We start from the raw sequence: 26,765 nt of genomic DNA, 5'->3' as shown, positions 1-26,765 counted from the left end.
GTTAGGGCACCAAGTTCAGGAGAAGCCCTGCACTATCAAGTTACACATTAAAAGAATTTCTTTGCACACAGCCTCTGCTTACCTGATTTCACAATGCTAGTAAGGCCGATCTGTCCATCTTCTAACAATTCCCAGATGACTATTAAATTATCCTATCCATTATTGTAGACAAAGGCATCCTACATAGAAGGTTGCTAGAGTTTAGGCTAGGATTGGCCATTTCAAGTGTTAATGACTACCATACTTAATGTTGGGTAACAAAGCTTTTTTACTCCGTAACTTCGAATTTTAAAGGCAGCTGATAACTGGCATACGGCTCTGGCCCCCTCTCTGCCTCCGACGCAGAGCCCTCATCAGAGCCTTTCCCAGACTCCAGGACTGGCCCATGTTCCTCCCCAACCTCCTCACTGTCCGAATCTGCTATCAGCTCTGCTGGCCACTGGCGGGCCACAACAAAACCATCAAAACCAAACTCCACAAACCAAACTCCAGGACACCAGAATCTATGGATGTGGCTTGCAGAGTAGATTCCCTCCGACTCACCATGATGGCCCTCAGCTCTCCCGAAGAACAGAAGCCATCCCAAAAATCTGCTTTTGTGAGCTGGAGAAAGTAAAGGTCTATTCCAAAACAAGGAACGTGGATCCCAAACAAAGGTTCTGCCTTCAAAAGTGAGCACACAACCTAGAACCGTCTCCCAATGGGAGAGATGCAGGGGTGAAATCTAGTAGGTTCTGACAGGTTCTGGAGAACCGGTAGCGGAAATTTTGAGCAGTTCGGAGAACCGGCAAATACCACCACTGGCTGGCCCCAGAGTGGGGAGGGAATGGGGATTTGGCAATATCCTTCTCCCAGGAGTGGGGAGGGAATGGGGATTTTGCAGGATCCTTCGCCTGGAATGAGGTGGGAATGGAGATTTTGCAGTATCCTTCCCCTGCCGCGCTCACCAAGCCACACCATGCCCACCAAGCCACGCCCACAGAACCGGTAGTAAAAAAAATTTGGATTTCACCACTGGAGAGATGGACAAGTACGCAAAATGCTTCAAACTCAAAACCCCCTGGAAGAAAAGGAACAGCATCTGAACCCTTAGTAGTAACATCACATCTGAGCTTCCACCCGCCTTTCCTACTTCCACCAAGAGACTCTCGCCCTCATTTGGCCTCACTCCAAATTTCACAGCCGGGATGTTCTGACAATCGCCTAACTGAGTTTGTCTCCTAAAAAAAAAAAAAAAAGGCAAATGCGGATTTATTGACTGGCGTCTCACCTATTCGCTGTCCACGTCTGATTGAAAATCGAGGTATCGCTGAAAGAGTTGCACAGAATCAAAGATTGGACCCGGGGAGATTTGTGCGTGTACTCGGCAAATTTCTGAGCAAGGAAACCTCCTAACGAAGCACCAAAAAGGTGAACCTAAGATTAAAAGCAATGAAAGAAAAATACCCTTGATTATTTTTCTTTTGATCGAACGCATTTTACCGTTTCCAAGCCTTTGGGAAATTAGATCCTTTCCCACCTACTGGCAGACCTACTGGTAAACCATTTACAGCAGGGATCTCCAACCTTGGCCACTTTAAAGACTTGGGAACTTCAAGTCCCAGAATTCCAGAAAAACATGGCTGGCTGGGAATTCTGGGAGTTGAAATCCACAAGTCTTAATGTGGCCAAGATGGGAGAAATACCCCCCCCCCCATGTACAGCAAATTCGGTGATAAGATTAAAGGGTCAGGCAATGGTCTTTCCAATTAATCTCTCATTTTCATTCTATAATCTTTGCCATCTCCTACTGGCTTGCTCCCATCCGCAGAAACGAACCGTTTCCAATAAAAACGCTTCTTCCCATTCCATTTGTATTTTCTGAAGTTTTATCAGTTATGATCCGACGGAATGGTCCTCCAGGAAATGAAACAACTTCTGCTTGGTTAAAATATATTCCTTTTTATCAGTGAACAAACCCTGGATCTTACATAAATGCCCTTTTAAGTCGATGTACGCTTTTTTTTTTAAAAAAAAAAAATCATTGATGCAAATCAGTTCAGAAGCTATGTGAAACCGTTATGCAATTTAGGGGCAGGTACAGAGGTGGGTTTCAGCAGGTTCTGACCAGTTCTGGAGAACCGGTAGCGGAAATTTTGAGTAGTTCGGAGAACCAGTAGTAAAAATTCTGACTGGCCCCGCCCCCATCTATTCGCTGCCTCCCAAGTCCCAGCTGATCGGGAGGAAATGGGGATTTTGCAGTAACCTTTCCCTGGATTGGGGAGGGAATGGAGATTTTACAGTATCCTTCCCCTGCCACATCCAAGCCACGCCCACCAAGCCATGCCATACCCACCAAGCCACACCCACAGAACCGCTAGTAAAAAAATTTGAAACCTACCACTCGGCAGGTAAAATGTTTTGAATGAAAGCTTCTTAAATTTAAAACCCCTTTTCAAATGCAAGGCAGGCAGCTGCAGTATTTGAGATGTGCCACTCAAAATAGCTCTGCTTTAGGTGAGGAATGCTCTGTCTGGGGCTTGAAGTACTATTAAAGGTAAGAGTCTGTTTTCATACCCCTATAAAACGTGTCTTTGGTTTTAAGTCTGTTACAAGAAAGACAGAACAAGTATTCCAAGGCGTTCCACTTCTTTTTTCCAAACAACATCAGTTTTCTTTCGTTGCGCCCATGTGACATCTCTCCTGCACGAGCTGCACTGGCTCCCAGTGGTCTTCCGGGTGCAATTCAAGGTGTTGGTTACCACCTTTAAAGCGCTCCATGGCCTAGGACCCGGGTACTTGCGAGACCGACTTCTACCACCAATAGCCTCCCACTGGCCAGTCCGCTCACACAGAGAGGGACTCCTCAAGGTGCCGTCGGCCAAGCAATGTCAGCTGGCGACACCCAGGGGGAGGGCCTTCTCTGTGGGAGCTCCTGCCCTTTGGAACGAACTGCCCCCGGAAATACGCAAGATCTCCGACCTCCGTGTGTTTTGCTGTACCCTTAAGACCCTACTGTTTCGCCAGGCAGGGCTAACTATGTAATTATTTTAAATTGGGAGTTTTAAATTGGGGGTTTTAATCTGGGCCGAAATTGTGTAATATTTTTAATAATTTTAAATTTGTATATTTGTATATTTTTTGTTTTAATAGGCTGTACACCGCCCCGAGTCCTTCGGGAGAGGGGTGGTATAAAAATAAAATAATAATAATAATAATAATAATATTATTATTTAATACTTTTTATTGCTTTCGATCCTACTGTTCTTAATATTTGTGTCTGACTCTGTACGTCACCTAGCCAGGGGCTGTTTAGAAATCTTGTAAGGAAACAAACGCCTAAAATTAATCTACTAGTGACTCAGTACGGACTAAGGAGCTTCTCTCTCGGTTGAGCCAATGAACATGAATAAACTCTAGGCTTTTTACCTAACATTTTATTGTAAGCACTAACTTTATCCAGTTGTAGATGATCTAATAGCTTCCGGAATCCATCGCAGAATTCAAAGATCTCCCAATAAACTGGATACTGTAGCTAAAATGTTAAAAAAAAGAAAAGAAAAACAGAGGAAAAGATGCAGTGTACCATTACAGAAATTCAATGGCAACTTCGAACGATTTTCAGCTGATAAACTTGAAGGAGAGGCATCCCCTCCAAGCCTCTGCCCCTGCCTTGAAGGCAAGTTCAAGAAACGAAACGCAGGATGGTCCGAAGACACTCACAGCAATGACTCTGTAGCCCCATCCAGAGAGGGCTAGAATCTGTTGGAAGAAGACGTCCGCCGTTCCACTGACGGGTGGGAGAAATATGAGGGGGCATCGGATGTTCCTGGGTCCTGCGTCGTAGAGCGACCAGATCTTACTGTCGTCGTCATCTACAATGATCTGCAAAACAGACATGAGAGAGGACCAAAAAGTGATTCCTTAGCGGTCATGACCCTTGGCAAGTACAACTGAAGACTGTCAGGGGTGCAAGAAGCCAGAAACAGAGTAGAGTTTTTTTTTCTGAAGCTCTGTTTGGGGGCGTCTTTTCTGAAGCTTCGTGTGAAGTTTCCGAAAGATGCCCTAATTAATTCATGAGCCATGAGCCGAACTTCAAAAGAAATACAGTCATTTATTAGGAGCACCATTTTGGCAATATTCGGATGCAGTTAGAATTAATCCCACGTAGATTTACGTTCCCCTATGACCCCGTCTCTCCCCTCCTCTCTGGCCATGTCATAAATCACATTCTCCAATTAACCACTTTGGCTGGCTGTGAAATCCAACACCCTCCTTCTGATTGCGGTCAGGAAGAATGTATGGAATGCACTTCAGTTAGGGAAATCAATCAGCTCTATCGGTTCTCCCTCCCTCCTGCTCATGGCAACTTGAAAGCTTTGCAAGTTGATGCTTCGTTTCTGATGCTTTTTTCAGCCTCTGAAACCTCCGTTTGAGAAGCTGGGCGGGACTACATTCAGAGTATAAAACGCACCCAGATTTTCACCCTTTTTTTGGGGGGGGGAAGGTACGTCTTATACTCGGAAAAAAATGGTACTTCTTGTGAGTATCTTCATTATATTTCTCTTTTAATAAACTGACCGCATTTTGCCGTCAAAGATTGCCCAACACATTCTGACAAATATTTGCCTGATGGACAGGCTGGGCCATCCTTCCCAGCTGGTATGGCCAAGCACATGGGAGTGGCAGTTGAATAAAACCTGAAAACCCAAGGATGAGAACGACAGAACAGGTAGTCCTTGACTTACAACAGTTCGTTTAGTGACCGTTCAAAAGTTACAACGGCACTGTAAAAAAGTGACTTATGACCGTTTTTCACACTTACAACCATGGCAGCATCTCCAGGATCAGGTGATCAAAATTCAGGCTACTGACTCGTATTTACGACGGTTGCGGTGTCCCAGGGTCACGTTATCCCCTGTTGCGACCTTCTGACAAGCGAAGTCAATGGGGAAGCCCAGATTCACTTAACAACCTTGTGAGTAACTTAACAACTGCAGTGATTCAGTTAACAATGGCAAGAAAGGTCGTAAAATGGGGCAAACCTCACTTAACAACCGTCTCATTTGATATAATAAATGTTGAGCTCAATTGTGGTCGTAAGTCGAGAACTACCTGAACTCCTACGAGACAGGAATGTCTCCATTCAAAGAGAGGTTCCAAAGAGGCTCCATTCGGTTCACATCAGCATTGCTATATTTTGCTAAGGGTAAGAGAACCTTCATTTAATTTCTCCCACTTGCTTCCCAAAGGAAATTAGACAAAAAAAAGAATCTTGTTTGCTTCTATTATCATCCTCTTGATGAATCTAAAACAATCCTCCTGTTTTAAAATTACCGTATTTTTCGGAGTATAAGACTCACCGGACTATAAGACGCACCTACCTTTTTTGGTGAGGAAAAGAAGAAAAAGAAATCTGCCTCTGCCTCCCATCAATTTTGCCTCCTTGCAGCAAACAGCCTGCTTTACTTTCATTTTCGTTTTCAGCATAGCTTGATTAGCACAAGGAAGAAAAAAATCTGCTCCAGCAATTTACCTCTTTGCAACAAGAAGCAGAGCCCTGAGCAAAACAGCTGAGAGCAAATCAGCTGAGAGTCGGGAGGCCGATCCAATCAACTTGTGCTAATTAGGCTGGGCTGAAGCTGAAAGGAGCTGTTTCTTCTTGCTGCTTGCTGCAAGGAGGTAAATTTCTGGGAGGCAGAGGCCAAAGGGTGGGGGCCAGTGGGTGGGCGGGGCTACATTCAGTGTATAAGACGCACCTAAATTTTCACCCTCTTTTAGGGGGGAAAAAGATACGTCTTATACTCTGAAAAATACAGTAAATTATTTGGGGAAGAGGCTGTTCATCTTTTTCAGAAAGACACACACACACACACACACACACACAAATGGCAGTGGACACTTTTCACTTCCGTCTAACCTGGAGGAAACAGTGAAGTTGTGAAATAAAAATCAACCGCTTTTGTAACTGAAAATCACAACTTTGCCCATTCAGGTCGCACCAACTTGCCAATCCTAAAAGCAATCCACTGTCTAGACAGCATCTCATTATCTCTTCTGTAGCAACAAGACATGAAATATTAAATTATTATGATCTACAATGTGCTTGCAACGGTGGGTTTGCAACGGTGTTTTAAGGATTTATTGACCTCCTTGCATCTGGCCACAATGACATATCAAGTTTCCTTTATCCTGCATTGTTTTTCACACTCAAGTGTTCTATTTTTTTCTAACATGCTTACAATTCAACAACAACAACAACAACAACTAATGTAACCAATCGGAGCTACACTTCCGCTTATTCTTGGAAATGGGTGATCATCACATGAACGGCAAAACCGTTCCACTTTGAAAGCGACGGTATTAAGAAACAAGCAAGCTTGAAATAGTAATCCACTTTTTTTCCCAGCTGCCCAACTGCTGCTTGTCACTGGCAAATCATAAGTCTAAAAGCACAAGAAGGTTTCACCCTCCAGGGTAGATCAGAAACGGCCGACTTCCCTTCCATTGAACAAGGAAGTTCCATGGCTCAATGGACATTTGTTCTCAACCTCAAACCGCTTCGGCAGAAAACCAAGCAGAAAGTTAATTTTCATCCTCAGTAGCCACGCGAGAGCAATTCGACAAATGTGCCCCACTCGTAAAAATTCACAAAACATATATTGCTAATTGAGTTGGAAAAATAAAGGGAAAAGGAAAGGTTCCCCTCACACATACATGCTAGTCGTTCCCGACTCTAGGGGGCGGTGCTCATCTCCGTTTCAAAGCCGAAGAGCCAGCGCTGTCCGAAGACGTCTCCATGGTCATGTGGCCGCCATGACTCAACGCCAAAGGCGCACGGAACGCTCTTACCTTCCCACCAAAAGTGGTCCCTATTTTTCTACCTGCATTTTTTACATGCTTTCGAACTGCTAGGTTGGCAGAAGCTGGGACAAGGAACGGGAGCTCACCCCGTTACGCGGCACTAGGGATTCGAACCGCTGAACTGCCAACCTTTCGATCTACAAGTTCAGCGTCTTAGCCACTGAGCCATGGCAGCCCAATTTACATTGTTTCTGAAGATGAAAACAAAAAAAAAGGCACTTAAGGTAATCAATCGACCCAGGACGTTTAAACGTTCCATAAATACATGCCAGTTGCCGAGCTTCCAAATTTTGATCATGTGACCACGGAGAGGCTTCAACTGTCGTAAGTGTGAAAAATGGTCATAAGTCACTTTTTTTCAGTGCCGTTATAATTTCCAATAGTCACTAAACGAATGTTTATAAGTCGAGGATTGCCTATAACAATGATGACTAACCTTTTTCAGACCGAGTGCCCAAAGCGCACACGCACAAATGTGCCTAAACCCCCAAAATGCAATGCACATGCATCCCCTGTGCATGTGTCCCTCCCGCACATGTGCAGGTGGCCCCCCTGCAAACGCCCCACTCCCTGCGCATGCGCAGCAGAGACCTGAAGACCAGCTGGGGGGGCAGAACCGGTTCAGTGACGTCATATCGTCACCGCTACCGGCTCGGGAGAAGCGGCCGAACCGGAAGGAACCCACCACTGCACAGATTCATTATCCTCACTGTCAGGAAATGTCTCCTAAGTTCTAGGTTGCTTCTCTCCTTGATTACTTTCCATCCATTGCTTCTTCTCCTGCCTTCAGGTTCTTTGGAGAATAGACCCCCCCACACACACTTCTTTGTGGCAGCCCCTCAAATATTGGAACACTGCTGATCTTCTTTTCATTAAACTAGACATACCCAATTCCTGCAAGCGTTCTTCATCATATTTTTAGCCTCTAATCCCTTAATCATCTTTCTTGCTCTTCTCTGGATCAAAATGAACTCCTCTACAAAATGAGTCAATGATAAAATGGCCCAATATAAGTTAGAAGCAGCTGCCAAGAAAGATACGGAGGTAAATAGCAACACAAATGTGCCTTTTGTCGTGCAAAGACAAGTATTTGCTTAACTGGCTGGACTGAATCAGCTCTTGCTCCATAGTTAGCTTACTGCTAAATACAAATCCCAAATCCAGGTTTGCTCATCTCTGAATTAAGAGTTATTAGCCGAGAACAAACAAAGGAGGGTTACTCTAAACGGAGGCCGATCATATGAAGATCATGTGGCCCACATGGGGTTTGCCCTTCACTTTAGATCTGTTTCCCGAGATTCTATCAACTGAGAAATATAAAGAGAAATGTGACTATTTCTCAGACAGGATATACAAATCAACGCCAAAGGTTCTGGAAACGAAACCAAAAAAAATTTTTTTTGCAGATGTTCAGACTGCAGGTTAAATGAGCACAGAATATTTAAAGACCTTTTTGGTGCAAATGGGTTGAAGTCCTGTATTTCATTAACCTTTTCATTATTATGCCAAACTATTAGCTGTTAGATGTCATTTCTCTGGAAACCTGTGCATGTCCTTATCTCGCTCAATGCGGGATAAATTAAAATGTTCCGGCGAGTGATTGTTTGAACAGGTACAGCAAAATAGAAGCCGACCCCTTTCTTGTATTGTTGAGCTACAGTTCTACACTTCAGATATTTTACCTAACATTCAAGCGAAATGTTACCTGTAAAGTAATCTGCTCTAGTCTGAAAAAAGAGGATTTAGAAGGTTACTTTTATTTAAGCAAGTATTGCAGTACCCTAAAAACTTAACAATTGTTTTCAAATTTCAGTGGATTACTTCTTTTCTTGTTTATTTATTTTTAATGTATGTATATTTATTGAGGATAATGACTTCTTCTCCAACAAATGCATACATGATTACACCATGGTTCAAGGGGCTACTTTTTACCTGAAAGTAAATAAATGTTTTTTTTAAATGAAAACGATTCCTTTGTATTTTTTTCTGACCGCAGCCATAGAGACTAATGAGATTTTCCTCTCTAATCTTCCTTTTATATGGGGATTATCTTCCAATCAGGGTCACCTTCCTTTTGGGCAAATTAAACACTCTTAACCTGGCCCATCATGTGTTTCTGATGTATGGAGACATTTCATAAATATACACCACTGAAATACTGCAACATAACTGCAAATATCTTCATAGGAGCCTTCTTAAAACAATGGCAACTAGCATCCTTCTATTTTTAATGTATAAGATGTATTTATTTACTTATTTAGATATTGACATTGTATACCACTCAGAGCCCATCTCTGGGACGGGCTGTTAAAAAAATAGGAGGTATAAATAAATATTTACAGTGCATGATATACAACCAAGAATGTCCATAATCAATTAATTAAACCAGGAGGGATTCAAGGAAAACACAGCTCTAGAAGATAATGCACTTGCCAGAAAATTCCTACAGACACATCCTTTGGCAAAAATAGTATGGTTTTGTTTTATGCAATCACAGCAAAAGAACAAATAGCGTCGATGCCCTGCAATCTCTGGTAGAAGACACCCCAAAACTAGCATCTTTAATGCACCTAGTTTCCAGGAGTTTAGCAGGTGCAGTTATGCTAGGACTCCCGTTCCCAGAATTCCCAGCCAACACGCACCTTTGCTGAGCATCTCGGGAGCTGCATACAACTCGAGACAATATCAAGCTCAGAACAGTTATTACAATTTTTTTTCTGATGGTTGGAAAGGCAATCCTTGCCACTTACACAACATAATAACAGACTAAATATTTGTTATACTGCAGGATTTCCTGGATAAAAAGGTTGCGCAGAAACAAGGGAAATATTCTCTTCCTCCTTTTCCTTTGAATGCCTTGGTTGACATTCAGAAAACAAACCGTTTAACAGATCTTTGGAGATGGAGAACAGCATTTGATAGAGCATGTGAGAAATCACATGGTGGGAGAAACGGATGCCCACTTCAAATTTAAGCTCTCTCTCTCCACTGCTCCCAGGAAAAGCTTATCAGGCTCGTGTGCCCGAAACCCAACGGCTAAGTGCCTGGTTTCATGCTGAAAAAAAGAACTTAACATTTATTGGTGGGACCAGAAAGCAACGCTCAACAAAAAGAGCTAATCTCATTTTGAAAAACAGTGGTATCTCAGTACTTAATAGTTAATTGGTTCCAGAAGGTGCAATGAGTACCAAAAACAATGAGTACTAAACAATATTTTTCTCCTAAGAAATAAGTGAGTCATAATGCAGTCGACCACGACAAATTCTACCTTGTGTGTTGAATACCAAATAACAATAGCGCTTAGACTTATATACCGCTTTACATTGCTTTACAGCCCTCTCTAAACTATTTACAGTCAGTATTTTGCCCCCCCCCCAATAATCTGGGTCATTTTATCGACCTCAACGTTGAGCCTGGTGAGATTTGAACTGCTGAATTGCAGGCAGCCAGCAGTCAGCAGAAGTAGCCTGCAGTACTGCACTCTAACCACTGCGTCACTGTGGCTCAAACAAACTGAGTATTGCATCAAAATGTGTTGAGTACCAAGTTTGATGAGTTTCAAAGCAATTGAATACCAAACTACCAGTGTATGATACTTTGGCAGGGAGTATTTTTCTATGTAAGGGATGCGGTGGCTCAGTGGCTAAGACGCTGAGCTTGTCAATCGAAAGGTTGGCAGTTCAGCGGTTCAAATCCCTAGTGCCGCTTAACAGAGTGAGCTCCCATTACTTGTTCCAGCTTCTGCCAACCTAGCAGTTCGAAAGCATGTAAAAAATGCAAGTAGAAAAATAGGGACCACCTTTGGTGGGAAGGTAACAGCGTTCCGTGCGCCTTTGGCGTTTAGTCATGTCAACCACAGGACCACGGAGACGTCTTCGGACAGCACTGGCTCTTTGGCTTAGAAACGGAGATGAGCACCGCCCCCTAGAGTCGGGAACAACTAGCACATATGTGCAAGGGAAACCTTTACCTTTATTTTTCTATGTACATGAAATTATTTTTAGATCTATATGTATATAGATGAGCTGTGGTGGTATGGTGGTTAGAATGCAGTATTGCAGGCTACTTCTGCTGTCTGCCTGTTTTCAGCAGTTCGATTCTCACCGGCTCAAGGTTGACTCAGACTTTCATCCTTCCCAGGTCGGTAAAATGAGGACCCAGACTGTTGTTGGGGACAATATGCTGACTCTGTAAACCACTTGGGGAGAGCTGTGAAGCACCGTGAAGCGGTATATAAGTCTAAGTGCTATTGCTATATCTGCCCTGCAACGTCTCCTGATGCCTTTTGTGGCCACTAAAGTCTCTGCCAACTGCACTCTGACTTTCCATTTCCTGCCAGTGACAGTGACAAGAAGACAGTGATCCAGAAAGCGTAACATGAGCTAAAAAGAAATTCCCTTTAACAGAAAAAACAGGAAAGAAATTAAATTCTTGCTTGATCCACCCACATGAAACTGTTCCACCAATTCAGCATCACCACCCCACGGCCTCTTCCTACCAGGTAGGTCAAGCACAAAGCTTCGCTTCTCTGATGTAAACCTACATGAGACTTCGGTGGTCTCTTTGAAACATAAAAGGCAAAGGTTTCCCCTGTCAAGTTGTGTCTGATTCTAGGGGTCAGTGCTCATCTCCAATTCTTAGCCGAGGGATCCAATCTTGTCCGAAGACACTTCTCTGGCTCTTGTAGCCAGCATGGCTATACGCTAAAGGCGCATAGAATGCTGTTACCTTCCCACCAAAGTGGTACCTATTTATCTACTTGCAGTTGTGTGCTTTTGAACTGCTAGGTGGGCAGGAGCTGGAGCAAGGAACAGGAGTTCACTCCATTGCACAGTACTCGGAACTCAAACTATCAACATTCCAGTTAAGCCCAGCATCTTAACCGCTAGGCCACCGTGCCCCTTCTCTGAAACATACAAGAGTTCTTATCCACATTTCCAAGGGTGAGAGCTCACTCTGTCCTATGAAACCACCCATTTGTCATATGTTGTAATTCAGAGGTAGAACATTTGCTGTGTTCTAAAAAGCATCACGTTCACATTTTGGTAGGCCGTCAGAGGCAAGGAAACGCTACAAGATTTTCCACACATTGCATGTGAATTAACCACCTTAAAAACAAAAATTAAGAGTCATCAGAAGGCTGTCAGTCAGGTCTAAATTCTAGAGACCCAGACGTACTTTGACTTCTGTCAGTCTCTCTTTCTCTCAGTTCCCATATGGCGTTTCTACAGCATGACACAGAAGGGGTAACCGGAAGTTCATTAGCCTGGGTAAACCACACGGGGAAACTCAAAACTCAAGAGCCTTGGTGGCGCAGCAGACTAAAGCACTGTTAAGTAACACCAGCTGCCTGCAATTACTGCAAGTTCAAATCTCACCAGGCTCAAGGTTGACTCAGCCTTCCATCCTTTCGAGGTAGGTAAAATGAGGACCCGGTTTGTGGGGGCAATAAGCTGACTTTGTATAAAAAGAACACCGCTGGGGGGGGGGGGCGAAAGCCCTATTAAGCAGGTACATACAAAAGTATGAAGGCTATTGCTTAACGCATTGTAAGTCGCCCTGAGTCTCCGGAAAAGGGCAGCATATAAATCCAACCAATAAATAAATAAATAAAAGGCAAAAGCACTAAAGACCTAATATCCGAGAAATTCTGAAATTCTGAAAAACAAACAGCCTTGACTTGCTTGCTTGTTCTTTTTTTTTTAATAAAGCACTCTGAAGCAGTTGGCCACGTGCTTTTAAATGGCTCTGATCCTTTTATTTAATTGCCCTGTTGCCATTCAGGTTGAAGAACAACTGAATCAGGAGGAAGTTAAGGATTTTGTAAAGGAACAAAGGCTTCTTGTGAAGCGAGAGGGAGGTTAAACTCACCATCGAAACACTGAACTGCAAAAAAACTGCTGCGTAGTTTATTCCTCTTTCCTGCATGTCTCTCTAAGTGCGAGTTCTAAAAGGTGACACATATTTATCCATGCGAATGGGCCGATACTAGATTGCAGAAAACTTTTAATTATGCCTTTTAGGGGTTTTTTTCTTAGCCTAGAAAACTACTTAAATGTTAGGCAAAACATCTGTTGTGATCCACCAGAAGCCTGCAGAATCGGACAGTGAGGAGGCTGGTGAGGACAATGGGCCAGTCCTGGAGGCTGGGGAAGGCCCGGACGAGGGCTCTGCGTCAGAGGCAGAGATGGGGCCAGGGCCATCTGGGAGCAATGCGCAGACTCCGGAGCCTCCAGAGGTGGATAGCAGAGAGGCAGACGAACAGGAGGAGCCTGTTCCTAGTGCACACATGAGAAGAGCTGCCAGAAGGCAAGAGCAGCTAAAGCAAAAAGGACGACTCGGGAGTAAGGCCAGGAGATGATTGGCCCCTCCCAGAAGGCTTAAAAGAGCAGCAAAGGCTCTTGGGCTCTTTGTAGGAAAGCAACGTTGCTACATTTGTTTCTTGTCGGCGTCTCTTGTTTCTGAACTTCGTGGGGCTTTGCCAAGAAAAGCCTTTGGCAGGGTGCCAAAGAAGATAAAAGACTGATTGTGTCTGGTAATAAGTACATGGGCCTAGGTCACAACAACGTCTAAGTGGCACAGTTCTCTCCAAAGCCAGCCATTAAACGATACAGCTAGCAGTTGTGAATTTCTCTGCACAACTATTTAAAATCACAATTGCCAAAACATCTCAGGGAGGCATTTACCCGAGCAAGATTCGAATAGCTTGATACAACAGTTAGATTTGGGAGATTCCATTCTATCCCAAACAATGAACATACATGTAACAGTGGAATTGAAGAGGTACAAGATCTGACTCATATATTATTCGATTGCTGTATATATAAGAGAGTGACAGATAAGTATTTTGATTCACATATGAAACGTATGCCCAGTAGGAGGCCCATGTTAAAGCAACATACCGTGTGGACAGAATCTGAAAACGACATTTAATACAGCACAATTTCTGACTAAAATAGTCCGACTGAGATCGGCATATGAGGGCCTGATTGGGGTAGATTGCAGGGGTGATAAAGAAATATAATTTTATGTCATTTTATTCTATTTTACATGTTTATGTATTACATTATTGTATTTTAGCCTATAACGATTGTATTTTACCCTACTCTCACTTTAAATTGTTTGTTCAGAGTTTTATTGTAATATGTGTTTGAACCTGTACGTTGATATGGCCTATAGGCTAATCAATAGGTAGGTCGGTCGATAGATAGATATGAGGTAGATATTAAGGAGGTATTGAGAGGTGATACTGATATAGAAAGAAAGATAGATAAAAAGAGATAGATAGATAGATAGATAGATAGATAGATAGATAGATAGATAGATATGAGGTAGATATTAAGGAGGTATTGAGAGGTGATACTGATATAGAAAGAAAGATAGATAAAAAGAGATAGATAGATAGATAGATAGATAGATAGATAGATAGATAGATAGATAGATAGAGATATATAGTTATAGACAGAGACAGAGACAGAGACAGAGACAGAGACAGAGACAGAGACAGAGACAGAGAGGGGGGGAGAGTGAGAGTGAGTTAGAGATATATAGATATAGAAGCCACTCAACAAAAAACAAGGCTGGAGGAGAAATGCATCCCTCAAGCAGACTGCAGAAGATCAACACAAATAACAAATCTTGTTTGTCTGAAAGATATGCAATATAATTATAATTCTAACGGTGGAAGCATACCTCATCTAGGTTTACAATGCTTGCAATGTATAAAACAGTGCTTCTGAACTAAATTTGAGCAGAGAGAGAAATTAATCTGCACCCACCTTTTTGAGAGGCACAGTACTCCTGAACCAGCTATAGTCTGGAGAGATTTTAATCTCTCCCATGATGGTGACAAATTCCAAGGTAAGGAAGACCTGAAATACACAGAGAAAGCATTTCAGATGAACAATTCAGCATCGGAGAAGATACAGAGAAGAAGCAAAAGACTCCTTCAGGATAAATCTTTCTAAACCTGTCGTTCTATTATGCTTGCTCTCCAAAATGTTTTGCTTTAAAAGCAGTGAGAAATATTTAGAAGTGATGCAGGCAGAGACGAAATGCGGAAGTTTTAAAATGGGAAGTATTCTGATCTATGCTTTAACCCAACAACGTGGAATTAAAAATCCAAAGAGTTTGAGAGCAATCTTTTTTTTCTAGCTAACAAGTTTTATTAAAAGGCATAAACTTTCATGACGAAAGCTCTGCCTTTCAACCAAATTTGTTAGTCGAGAAAGGTACAACCATACTCCTGATTTCTGGCTAAAGAATTCTGGGAGCTGAAGTCCACCCACCTTAAAAAGTTTTCAAGGTTGAGAAACAGTTCTATAGATTAACGCAGCTCTCCTTCTATAGCTCAAGTTATAAGACCACCTACATTTTTCCTTCTAGCTACAAAATTAAAACGGAGGCAGTAACAGAAACTGAAATACTGAAGCCCATGGATACATGCCAAGTCTTACTCCCACAACAGCAAGCAGGACGGCACGATGCAAACTTTAAAAATAAATTAACATTTCAGAGGAGCTACATCCTAACAGGAGTTGCATGTCATGGATTTCCCCAAGATTACAGCTCCATGAGTCATGGAGTTTGCAGCATCAACTTTCAGGATGTTTCAGGGGGTTTTCAAGAATGGACTGGATAACGTTTGGTCCAGGATGACATAAGGTCTCCTGCCTTGACCAAGGGGTTAGACTAGCAGGCTTCCAAGGTCCTTTCCACCCCTATTAGTCTATGATTATATATTCAGAAATGAACACAGAATCATAGGGCTGAAAAGGACGCCAGAGGTCTTTGTATTCTAGTATTTGGAGGGGCTGCCACAAAGAAGAAGAGGGGAAGTCAACTTATTTTCCAAAGCACCAGAATGCAAGGTAAGAAACAATGGGTGGAAACTAATCAAGGAGAGAAGCAACCTGGAATTAAGGAGAAACTTCCTAACAGGGAGGACAATTAATCAGTGGAATGGTTTTTTTTTCCAGAAGTTGTGGGTGCTCCATCACTGGGGGTTTTTAAGAAGAGACTGGACAGCCACTTGTCTGGAGTGATGCAGGGTTTTCTGCTTAAGCAGGGGGTCGGACTAGAAGACCTCCCAGGTCCCTTCCAACTCTATTCTGATTGATTGATTGATTGACTTTCTCATTGAGCCCCCTTGTTGTTGTGGCCCGTCAGCGGCCTGTGCAGATTGTAGCCGATTCAGACAACGAGGAGGCTGGTGTGGTGCTGCACGAGCAATCTGTGCAGCTGGCGCTCGAGTCGGACAGTGAGGAGGCTGGAGAAGATGTGGTGCCAGAGGCAGGGATTCAGCTCTTTTAAGTGAAGAGGACGAAATGGAGGAGCCTCTTCTCAATGCACGGGTGCACAGAGCTGCCAAAAGGCAGGAGTGGCTCCTCAGGAGGAGGTCTCCTCGAGAGTAAGGCTTGCGGCTAATTGGCCACTCCCTTAGCCTATTTAAGGAGGAACGCCACTTGCAACAAGCTGTAGAGAACAACTTTAGTTCACTCTCCTTCACGTCTGGATTCTCTGCAAAATTGTTTCTCGGCTTTCTGCCAACTCTAGTAAGACTATGATTACCTTATCTTAGAATTCTGGTAGGCTGTTAAGACAGTTCATTCACAGCCTTTGAATGATAAAGACTTAAGTTATTTGAGTAAAATAAGCTTTGTATAGAGTTGCGTTCTTTGGGGTCTGTAGCTGGGGCAGAACATCTGCTCAAGGCAGAAGAACTTATACCATCCTGGTCAAATGGTTATCTAGTCTATTTCTGAAAACTTCCAGTGATGGAGCACCCTCAACTCAAGGAGACAAACCGTTCCATTGATTAACTGTTCTTGGTGTCAGGAAATTTCTCCTTAGTTCTCCTTAGGTTTGTTTTGGAGATGCTCTTTTGAACATCTGAAGCTCCAAAAATCCGGTTTTGTTTTAAAGCTGTGTTGCTGAAGCTTAGGAGCCTGCAATGGAAAAAAATCAATCAAACCGACTACACCTTAGATGTCTCCAGTGCTTGCTTTCTAACCCCCTGCAAATGTTAGTTAGCTCCCCACCTCCACAGAGGGAGAATACCTTGAACAAATCCATCTGATCCAACACAGATTTCTTTTATTTTTATTTTCTTTTTAAATGCTTTTTACGGTTGTATATCTTTCATGGCTTGTAAAGGTAAAGGTTCCCCTCGCACATATGTGCTAGTTGTTCCCGACTCTAGGGGGCAGTGCTCATCTCCGTTTCAAAGCCGAAGAGCCAGCACTGTCTGAAGACGTCTCTGTGGTCATGTGGCCAGCATGACTCAATGGCAAAGGCGCACGGAACGCTGTTACCTTCCCACCAAAAATGGTCCCTATTTTTCTACTTGCATTTTTTATGTGCTTTCGAACTGCTAGGTTGGCAGAAACTGGGACAAGTAACGGGAGCTCACCCTGTTACGTGGTACTAGGGATTTGAACCGCTGAACTGCCGACCTTCTGATCGACAAACTCAGCGTCTTAGCCACTGAGCCACCACATCCCTATATGGCTTTCACAGCTTTTAGACCTCCCCCAATTCTTCCTCCCCTCCCCAGTTCCTAAGTAGCTTGAAAAGGTGTATTTCATTGCAACTCACTCAACTCAAGTCTGTTAATCAGCTGGAGAATGTGAATTAAAACACATTTTTGGTACATTCTGCTCATCCCCACAAAGGATTTGCACAAGCTATTTAAACGCAGAGCTTAAGGAGGGAACCTTAATTCTGCAAGAACGAAACCAACCAACCTTGAATGCCTTTGAATTATAACCAAGACAGAAGTGCAGGGTAAAATCTGAAAGTCAGCGATGGAAGGAAATGTCTTAAGACAGCGGAAACATTCACCAATCTGCAAAACACAGGGTAAAACAAATCCCAACAAACCATTGTTATCTGCAAACACAATTACGGTAAAGAACAAGTTGAACTATTTACTCGATTTTCTCCAGCAAGCATGTCATGAATTCACTGATTTATGAATCTGGAGACATATAGTACTTTTGCATCCTGAAATATGTGATGGATACTTGAAATGGCAGGAACCATGTTTACACCTCACCATAAACCATGATGTAGTTTTTCTGTGATTTTCAATGAGTTGTGAGCATCGTGTATATTCCTCTGTATTTTCGCTGTTACATTTTGTAACATTTTTCTAGAAGAGTATTCTTGCTAAAGTAGCTTTAAGGAAGAAGGCTTCCTTTCATTCCCCCTGGATTTTTTTAAGCCCATCGAGAGTTTTAGGAAAGAACCCATTTACAGATTGTCCTCGATTTATGACCACAATTGAGCCCAACATTTCTGCTAAGTGAGACATTTGTTAAGTGAGTTTTGCCCCATTTTATGACCTTTCTTGGTGCAGTAGTTAAGTGAATCACTGCAGTTGGTAAGTGAGTAACCCGGTTGTTAAGTGAATCAGGCTTCCCCATTGACTTCGCTTGTCAGAAGCTCCCAAAACATAATCCTGGGACACTGCAACCGTCATAACTATGAGTCAGTTGCCAAGCATCTGAATTTTGATCACATGACTATGGGGGTGCTTCGACGGTCATGTGAAAAATGGCGATAAGTCTTTTTTTTCCCAGTGTTGTAACTTTGGATGGTCACTAAATGAACTGTTGTATGTCAAGGACTACCTGTATTTTCTTCCTTCTCGTTCCCCTCATTTTGAATTTTTATTCCTGCACTTCCCCTGTTATTTCAACGCCTGCCCAAGTGAATCTTTTTCCCACCACTGCAGAAATTAAATTTCTCAGATGGAGCTGAACTAAGACTGACAGTTACCTGATCAGAAACATAACCTGTTTAAAATCCTTCCTGTCTATAACAAAAGTATTTCTATATCAAACGTAAAGGTATGTGACCTTGTTCTGGACTGCTGATTATAGCTCAACCACTTGAACACTGAAGAATGTTCCCTCCGTTCATTTTTTTTCCTGTTTCCTTTTGTATTTTTATTGAACGTTAAAAGAAAATGTATAAAAAGAAGACAAGAAGGGTAAAGAAAAAAGTTTTTTAAAAGGTAAAATACAGATGAATGGACAAGGGGATTTAGATCAGGAGGCTATCATTTTCTAGTATAATATAGCTTTAAGTAAACGAACATATCCAATTGGTTAACAGTAAAAAAAAAAGTCACTATTAACCTCTAAACCCAGAATTCCCCAGCCAGCCTTCTGGAAGTTGAAGTCCACACATCTTAAAGAGGCCAAGTTTGAAAATCACTGCTATAAACTAAGAATGAATATTGAAAACTATGATCAACCTACTATAAACCACCAGTAAAATTATAGTCTTCAATAAAACTAATCCATATTAGTGAAAATTTCTGATAGATTTGGGAAATTAAAATATACTGCTCAAAAAAATAAAGGAAACACAAGCAGAAGACATCCGAGATCTGAATGAATGAAATAGCCTTATTAAATACTTTGTTCTTTACATACAGTAGTTTATACACTGCTCAAACAACTAAAGAGAACACAAAACTACTTATGTAACGAACAAAGTATTTAATAAGGCTATTTCATTCATTCAGATCTCAGATGTCTTCTGCTTGTGTTCCCTTTATTTTTTTGAGCAGTGTATATACTCATAAGAGTGCATAAGAAACACACATTTTTGATGGGGTACAAATCTGCTATTCTAGGAATTGATTCTAGTTTGAACTGAATTCTGAGCTAGGTTTGCTTTTAAGATATGAAGTCATTCCAAACACTGAAGCATCCTTCCCACACTTAACCATTCTTCTGCTAAAGAAACCAAGAAACCTTTCCAGGAAAAAGCAGACAATACAGTACCGTATTGTTGTAGCAACACACAAAGCTAATTCAATACACTTTGAAAGGTATCAATGATTTATCAAAAGTTCCTCTGTCATTTCTAATGATTTTCTCCCCTTTGAACTGACTTTGAGCTTGCTTATGTTCAAAAAAGTATTAAAAGCTTGCATCAAAACGCTGCGTACAGAAAGGTACACCAAGAAACAACCTGTCAATGCTAACCTTCTAACAATTCCAGAATTTAAAATAAGGCATCGTTCCCTTTTGCCCTGACTGCAATTGCTGCTAATTTCCTTAACAATTGATGGGCAAACCTAACCACGATGATTTTTGTAAATTATTTTCATTGTTTAGTATTGTGTGAAACCAAACACGGTGGCTTTTTCCAATACATCGTGATTTAGTACAAGAAGTAGAACTTGCTACACAATTTGGGAAACGAGCTTGTAATCTTATTGAACCATTAAGACTCTTCAGATACCACTGTATATCAGTGTACTAAATTAGAGCCGAGAATACGGTAAGGAAATCTATTTTGAAATATTCAATACAGTTAATGATTGGGCCATTCCTTTGATCCTCCAACTTTGGCCATAAATCTTCCACGATCATCCAAGCTTGGAGAAGTGTAGTCAGCTGTCCCATTTGGCTGTAAATTATATAAGAATAACGTTTATGAAATAAGGACCATCTCCAGTTTGTATTAATAGGTCGCTCCATTCCATAACTTGCTACAGTTTGCTTATAATCCTACAGCTGCTACATATTTAAAAGATAGTTTGAATTCATTTACCTACGTATTCCATATTAAAAAGTATTCGGTAATCAAGACACATTCCTAATATTTTCAATCCATAAAGAATGCTGTAGCATCACTAACAGAGATTGTAGCTTTTGCACTTAGTGTCAGCATTCTGATGCTGCCATAAAAAGGAGACGAGGCTTGACTTTTCACCTACTTATTTTCTCTGTGGATAATATTCCCTAGGAGATGGGATGGGAGGGGGGAACATTCCTGTGGGTTGAGGTCAGAAGCTGGGGAGACTGACTTGGAAGATGGCCAATGAGAAGATGAGAATTGGGGAACGGAAAGGGGAGGGTTTGGGGGTCAGAGGGTTAGTATCGGCTACAACGAACTCGGGACCAGATCTGTCGTACTCAATAAATGGAATATTTCAGCAAAGATTAATTGTTTGGGAGTACAATTTATTTGAGATGACATCTAAACCTGACACTTAGACTTAAAATGAATGAGGTAGAAGGGACCTTGGAGGTCTTCTAGTCCAGCCCCGTGCTCAAGCAATTCCTTAACAGTTGCACAATGTGTTATACTGAGCTATACACACACAGACACTCACAAAGCAGAGAGACAGTCACCAGCAAAATCAGAGAGGAATGAAATACACAAAAAGATGTACAGCAATACATGTATTTACCTAGCAAATCTCTACTTAAAAGCACGCCTCATTTCATAAGCTCCTTCCCACAAGACTGTTCCTCAAAGCAGTTTACAATAAAAATTAAAATACAGTCCGATATTGCATATGTTGTAAAATAGCTCATTCAATGGCTTAGGACCTGGGTTCCTACGAGACCATCTTTTGCCACCAATAGCCTCCCACTGACCAGTTCGTTCTCACAGGGAGGGACTACTCAGGGTACCGTCAGTCAAATTATGCCGACTGGCGACTCCCAGGGGGAGGGCCTTCTCTGTGGGGGCTCCAACCCTTTGGAATGAACTGCCCCCGGAGATACGGAATATCCCTGATCTCCGTGCTTTCCGCCGTGCCCTCAAGACCCTGATGTTCCAACAGGCGGGGCTAAACATATGAACATGTGAATGTTTTTAAAATGTTATCTAATTTTAGGTTCTATTTAATTGGGCCAAACTATGTTATAATAATAATTTTAATTAGCAATTTTATGATGTTTGTGTGTCTATATTTTTCTTGACTGTACACCGCCTTGAGTCCTACGGGAGAAAGGCGGTATAAAAATATAATAAATAAATAAATAAATAAATAAATAAATAAATAAATAAATAAATAAATAAATAAATTGATGGGGATGGAACGATGAAAGCAAAACAGAACTATTCATCTGAATAGACGGGAAAGGCCTGGATAGAAGAGAAAACTTCAACAGGTGCCTTAGAGTCGTGAACGGAGGTGTTATATGGATATCTGCAAAAAGAGGATTAATAGTATTGGAGACAACACAGAGCAGCTCTCTAAGGAGCAACCACAGGTATCTCTCTGTGGCTCTTGACGTGCCCAAGAAGCCCTTCACCGGATGGTCTGCATCAGGAAGGTTGATCTTCATTTATCCTGATCCCAAATAAAGTCAACAAAATCAAGATAGAAACTGTGAACGCATCCTACATAAAAAGCAGGCAAAGTTTTAATGGTGTGGCCAGAGGTCCATCATAAGCAAAACTTTGAATATTGCCAGCACATTTACCTCAGCAAAAGTGCAGCTGATACACAACAAATTAACAGCCTTATTCCACACCAGACAAACTTTGAGACCCCACATGAAGCACATGGGAATAATCACAATGTGAGGCTACTACAACATACTTTCCCTGTATAAGAAGAAGTATAATGGTACGCATGCCACTTGAAATGGATAATTAGGACCTCGGGCTGGAAAGTCCCTTAGGCCTCCAATGGGAACTGCAGGATTCTCTTTCCCTTTTCTGAAATGCAAACAGCCTTTCCAGGAATCATTTCCCTCTCCATGTTAAAGCAGCACTTGATCTCTTATTCGCATACCAAGACAATTGCCCAAGTTTTATTTAATTGGGCAACACAGCTTGATTCCTACAGATTTTCAGGGTAACCAGGAATAAGTTTAAACATGCACTGTTCCATAACAACACATCTCGTACTACATATCCAGCAGGCTGAAACCCAAACCCAGTTATTATTATACCACAAGGAGGGCCCAGATTGTTGGGGGCAAGAGGCTGACTCTGTAAACCGCTTAGAGAGGGCTGTAAAGCACTGTAAAGCGGTATATAAGTCTAAGTGCTATGGCTATTTTCCTTCCTTCCTTCCTTCCTTCCTTCCTTCCTTCCTTCCTTCCTTCCTTCCTTCCTTCCTTCCTTCTTCAGTGGTGCAATGGTTAGAATGCAATATTGCAGGCTAACTCTGCCCACTGCCAGCAGTTCGATTCTGACCGGCTCAAGGTTGACTCAGCCTCCCATCCTTCCGAGGACAGTAAAATGAGGACCCAGATTGTTGTGGGCCATAGGCTGACTCTATAAACTGTTTAGAGAGGGCTGTAAAGCATTGTGAAGCGGTATATAAGTCTAAGGGCTATTGCTATTAGGTCTTCTGAACACAGTCCTCTGCCACAAAACAATGGGCATATCTAAAGTTTTTGAGAGAAGACGAGGGCAATAGGACTAGAATTAATGAGAAAAGAACCAATTAAAAACTAGATTAAGCCCCAGGCACAGTGAAGAAACAGATGTGGCCCTGTCGTATTTATTATAAAGGTAATCCTCGACTTAGAACAGTTTGTTTAGTAACCCTTCGAAGTTACAATGGCACTGATAAATGTGACTTTTGACTGTTTTTCACAGTTATTTTCACACCATTGCAGCATCATGATTACATTATCAAAATCCATGCACTTGGCAACCGATTCATACTTATGACCGTTGCAGTGTCCCAGGGTCATGTGATCTCCTTCTGCGCCAACCAAAGTCAATGGGGAAGTCAGATGTCACTTAACAACCGTGTTACTAAATTAACCACTGCAGTAATTCACTTAACAACTGTGGCAAGAAAAAGTCGTAAAATGGAGCAAAACTCGCTTCACCGATGTTTCACTCAGCAACAGAAACTTTGGGCTCAATTGTGGTTGTAAGTTGAAGACTACCTGTATTTATTATACTTCTCTAGCATTCTATCCCCCTCCACTGCAAAAAAACCCTCTGAAAAGTATATACATAAGAAAAGACTTTAAACAACCATTAATGGAACTGACAACTCTTAAAAAACAATAAATTGTAGTTATCATTTGGAATTAGGGAGTTGGAAATGAATCCAAGCAAAAGGCTCTTTAACTGATGCCTTTGCAGTCCCTGCATGAACACCTGCAGAAAAATGACACTCTCTATTATTTGTTTATGGAAGTTCTTCAATTTGTAACACCACCCAACTCCCAAGGGAGGGGAAAAAAAACACGAGAACCACAAAAGAAATACAAAAAAGAAAAAGAAAACCCTTCGCTGGGGTTTCCGCCCTCCAAACAGCTCTCATGTGAGGAAGCCTTTCGCAACAGCCAACCGAAATGGCATTCCTTTACCCGGAATCCAAGGGCTTTGTGCATCCAGCCCTTTGCAAACCAGCAAACCGACAAGAGGTATCATGGTCTACATGAAATATGCACCAGATCAATACACCCTTAACTGAGATTGAAGCCCCCTTTTTTTTCTTGGCAAACCAGCTTTCCCATTAAAGGGTCTGGTGTGTGGTTGTGTGGGCATTGGGAAAGAAACAAAAGCATAAATAAAATGCTTTCAAAGAGTAGTAAATAAACAAGGTTAGACGCCCACTTTCCTGCCCCCTCCTCGCCTCCTTAGCCCCCCACTGCCTTTCCTTCTTGGAGGGCAGAGAGCCCCCCCTTCCACTCCCATCTCTTTCCACCCAGGGTCTATTCCACTACAATTTACACAGCTGCACAACTTTCACACCAGCAACCCAGTTAGAGAGATTTTAGAATTTAAGAGCAATTCATGTGATCTTTACAACAGTCCTGCAAGGTAGACCTGTCTGGGAGCAGGTGGCCCAGCACGCCTTCCCAATGAGGCTGGGGGGGGGGAGTTCTCAAGGCAATTCCCACCATTCCTTCCTCCCAGGTGAGATGCCCCCCCACACTCCTTTTTAACAGTCCCATTCAACAGAGGAAGCCTGGGGACAATAGGACACCCCCACCCCACCCTCAGCCCTTTATTTTACCCCAGCCCCATGTATAATTTCAGGGTCCCTCCAACGGTCCGCTACGAGCCGCGCCAAACCCGTTCCTCAATGCGGGAAAGCAACATGCAAAGCCCCCCGTGCTCACCAGGCGTGGGTCAGCCCTGCGGACGCGAGGGAGGGCTACGGTCGCCCCCCTCCAGCCATCAAAATGGTACCGTCCTCCCCTCGTTCCGCGAGCCCTAAAGCAGCCCGACGCTAAACAGCCCCGCCTTCCCAGTGGGCGGGGAAGCCCGGCGGCACGCCGATCTCTGACGTCACGCCCAAAAGGGGACGGGCTTCCAAGTGGAAGCGGATTTGCTGAGCGAGCTCGGTGACGATCGAGCCGGAAGAGGAGAAGGTACGCGAGGCCACGTGACGAGGTGGAGATCTGCGCAGGCGCGTATCTGTCCTTTTAATGCGGAAGTGCAGTAGTTCTCCACCGCCTAATAAGAAATTTGTCTATTGCCCCCTTCCATTTCTTATTCGTTCTGCATAATCCTGCCTGTATTATCTATTTTCTACAATTCAGTATCCAATTCAGAGATTTATAGTTCTTAAACATTGAAATATGCCCCTCAACAGAGAATGTTGAACTACAACTCCCAGAATCCCCCGGAAGCATGGGCTTGTGGGAATCAGTTGCAGTCTTTTGCAGCTGGAGAGCTGCAACTGAGTCTCCAACTTTGGCAACTTTAAGCCTGGAGGACTTCAAGTCCCAGAATTCCCCAGCCAGCAAAGCTGGCTAGGGAATTCTGGGAGTTGAAGTCCACCAGGCTTAAAGTTGCCGAAGTTGGAGACCCCTGATCTAGAGCTCTCCAGCTGCAAAAGCTGGGGATTATATTTTTAATATATTTTAATATATGGGGATGGCCTTTGCTAGAAATTTCAGCTCAATGCTGAAGGGTATAAAAGCATGTTTTCTAACATTAGGACTGAACAAGGAGGCTTTAAGTATTTGCTAAGAGATAAGATATGGAAGAAGAGATGGTTTGTTGTATTTTAAGAGACGGTAGTAAGTTACTAAAGTTACTAAAATTCTTTATACTTGTGATGAAGGTGGGATGTTGCTTCTTTATGCATTCTTTTAATTTTTCTTTTCAATTTTTTATCCACATTCTATTGTTTCTTTTTATTCTTCAGTTTGTATTAATTTGTACTATCATAAATGGTTATCTTTAATAAAATTACTATAAAAAATACAACTGTGCTTTTTAAACTACTTATTTCAAGATTGCTCTCTTACCAAAGTAGCCTGTTGGTTTTACTGCTAGAATGTTACAGAATGTACCATGCTGTAATTCATTTTAGATTGAAATTTGTTCTCCCAATATATTCCATTCCAGTTTTTCCCTTCTGAAGCCTGGACATTGCCTGCCACCCTGAGGTGAAGGTTAGTATTTACTGACAGAGATATAAACTGCTTTTTATACATGTCAGAAATAAATATTTGAATTCCATTTAGGAATAAAGGAGAATAACCTCCATTATTCTTAAAATAGTGATGCAGATGTCAGTACAGTATTCTTTCTCCTGTCTTTTTAGTAGAGGAAAGGCAATAACTTAAGGTAAACTCAGTAAGTAGGAATTCTCAGATGAGTCAGTTGCCAAAAGAGAAAGATCAGAGTATCTGAAATTCTAAAGAATTTATAAGCTGTCAGCACAATCAACAATAGATCAATGGACCAAGGTTTAGTATACTGGCAATTCCTACTGGAAACCCCAAACAAACATCAGGTAGCTATATTATAATAATAATGCAAGAACATATATTCTCTTTATAGTAATAGAGGAATTGCTATCACATGTGAACATTAATTACAACATGCATTGAAGATCCCAGGCTTGGGAAGAATTGCTGCAGAATATAGCCTGGATTACACAATTTAGCAAAGCTAAAATGGTTTGGTCAGTTGGTGATTTAATGCTTTGTGGGGAAGAAGCCACAAACTTTGCATATTGATTGTTACCAGACCATCCCCAACTTTTTGAAACAAAGCTTCTGCTTTTTTGTTGATGCAGGTTTTTATGCAAAAACAGCCACTTGTTCAATCATGGTTTAACAGTGGCTGAGTTCTACCACACAAAGAAAAACAATCTATGATGGTTTAATGTCTATGGAGATTCTCAGTCATCCAGGTCATGGTTGTCCCAAAGGTGCTTTTTATTTTTCCAA

At 42.1% G+C, this 26,765-nt stretch overlaps 1 protein-coding gene across 3 annotated transcripts in view; it reads right to left on the bottom strand.

The window, feature by feature from the left end:
* The window catches only part of SPG21 (SPG21 abhydrolase domain containing, maspardin), a 29,333-nt gene extending 4,553 nt beyond the window's left edge, over positions 1-24,780 (bottom strand). The window contains exons 1-6 of one of the 3 annotated variants that reach the window (XM_070953474.1): positions 24,699-24,780; positions 17,589-17,689; positions 14,622-14,714; positions 3,703-3,864; positions 3,434-3,514; positions 1,271-1,416 (exon numbers count right to left, since the gene is read on the bottom strand). In XM_070953474.1, coding sequence (XP_070809575.1) covers positions 1,271-1,416; positions 3,434-3,514; positions 3,703-3,864; positions 14,622-14,684 — 452 coding nt within the window. In that variant the 5' untranslated portion in view covers positions 14,685-14,714; positions 17,589-17,689; positions 24,699-24,780. Of the gene's footprint in view, positions 1-1,270; positions 1,417-3,433; positions 3,515-3,702; positions 3,865-14,621; positions 14,715-17,588; positions 17,690-24,592; positions 24,657-24,698 lie in introns of those variants that run through there. The other 2 variants (XM_070953475.1, XM_070953476.1) reach the window with 2 other exon arrangements.
* Between the last annotated feature and the right edge of the window lie 1,985 nt (positions 24,781-26,765).

This window comes from Pituophis catenifer, unplaced genomic scaffold (assembly GCF_029215685.1).
Source record: "Pituophis catenifer annectens isolate HBS135680 unplaced genomic scaffold, rPitCat1.0.hap2 SCAF_14, whole genome shotgun sequence".
Lineage (NCBI taxonomy): Eukaryota > Metazoa > Chordata > Lepidosauria > Squamata > Colubridae > Pituophis > Pituophis catenifer.
Note: the sequence above shows the minus strand (reverse complement) of the source record. Positions and strands in the feature narration are given on the sequence as shown.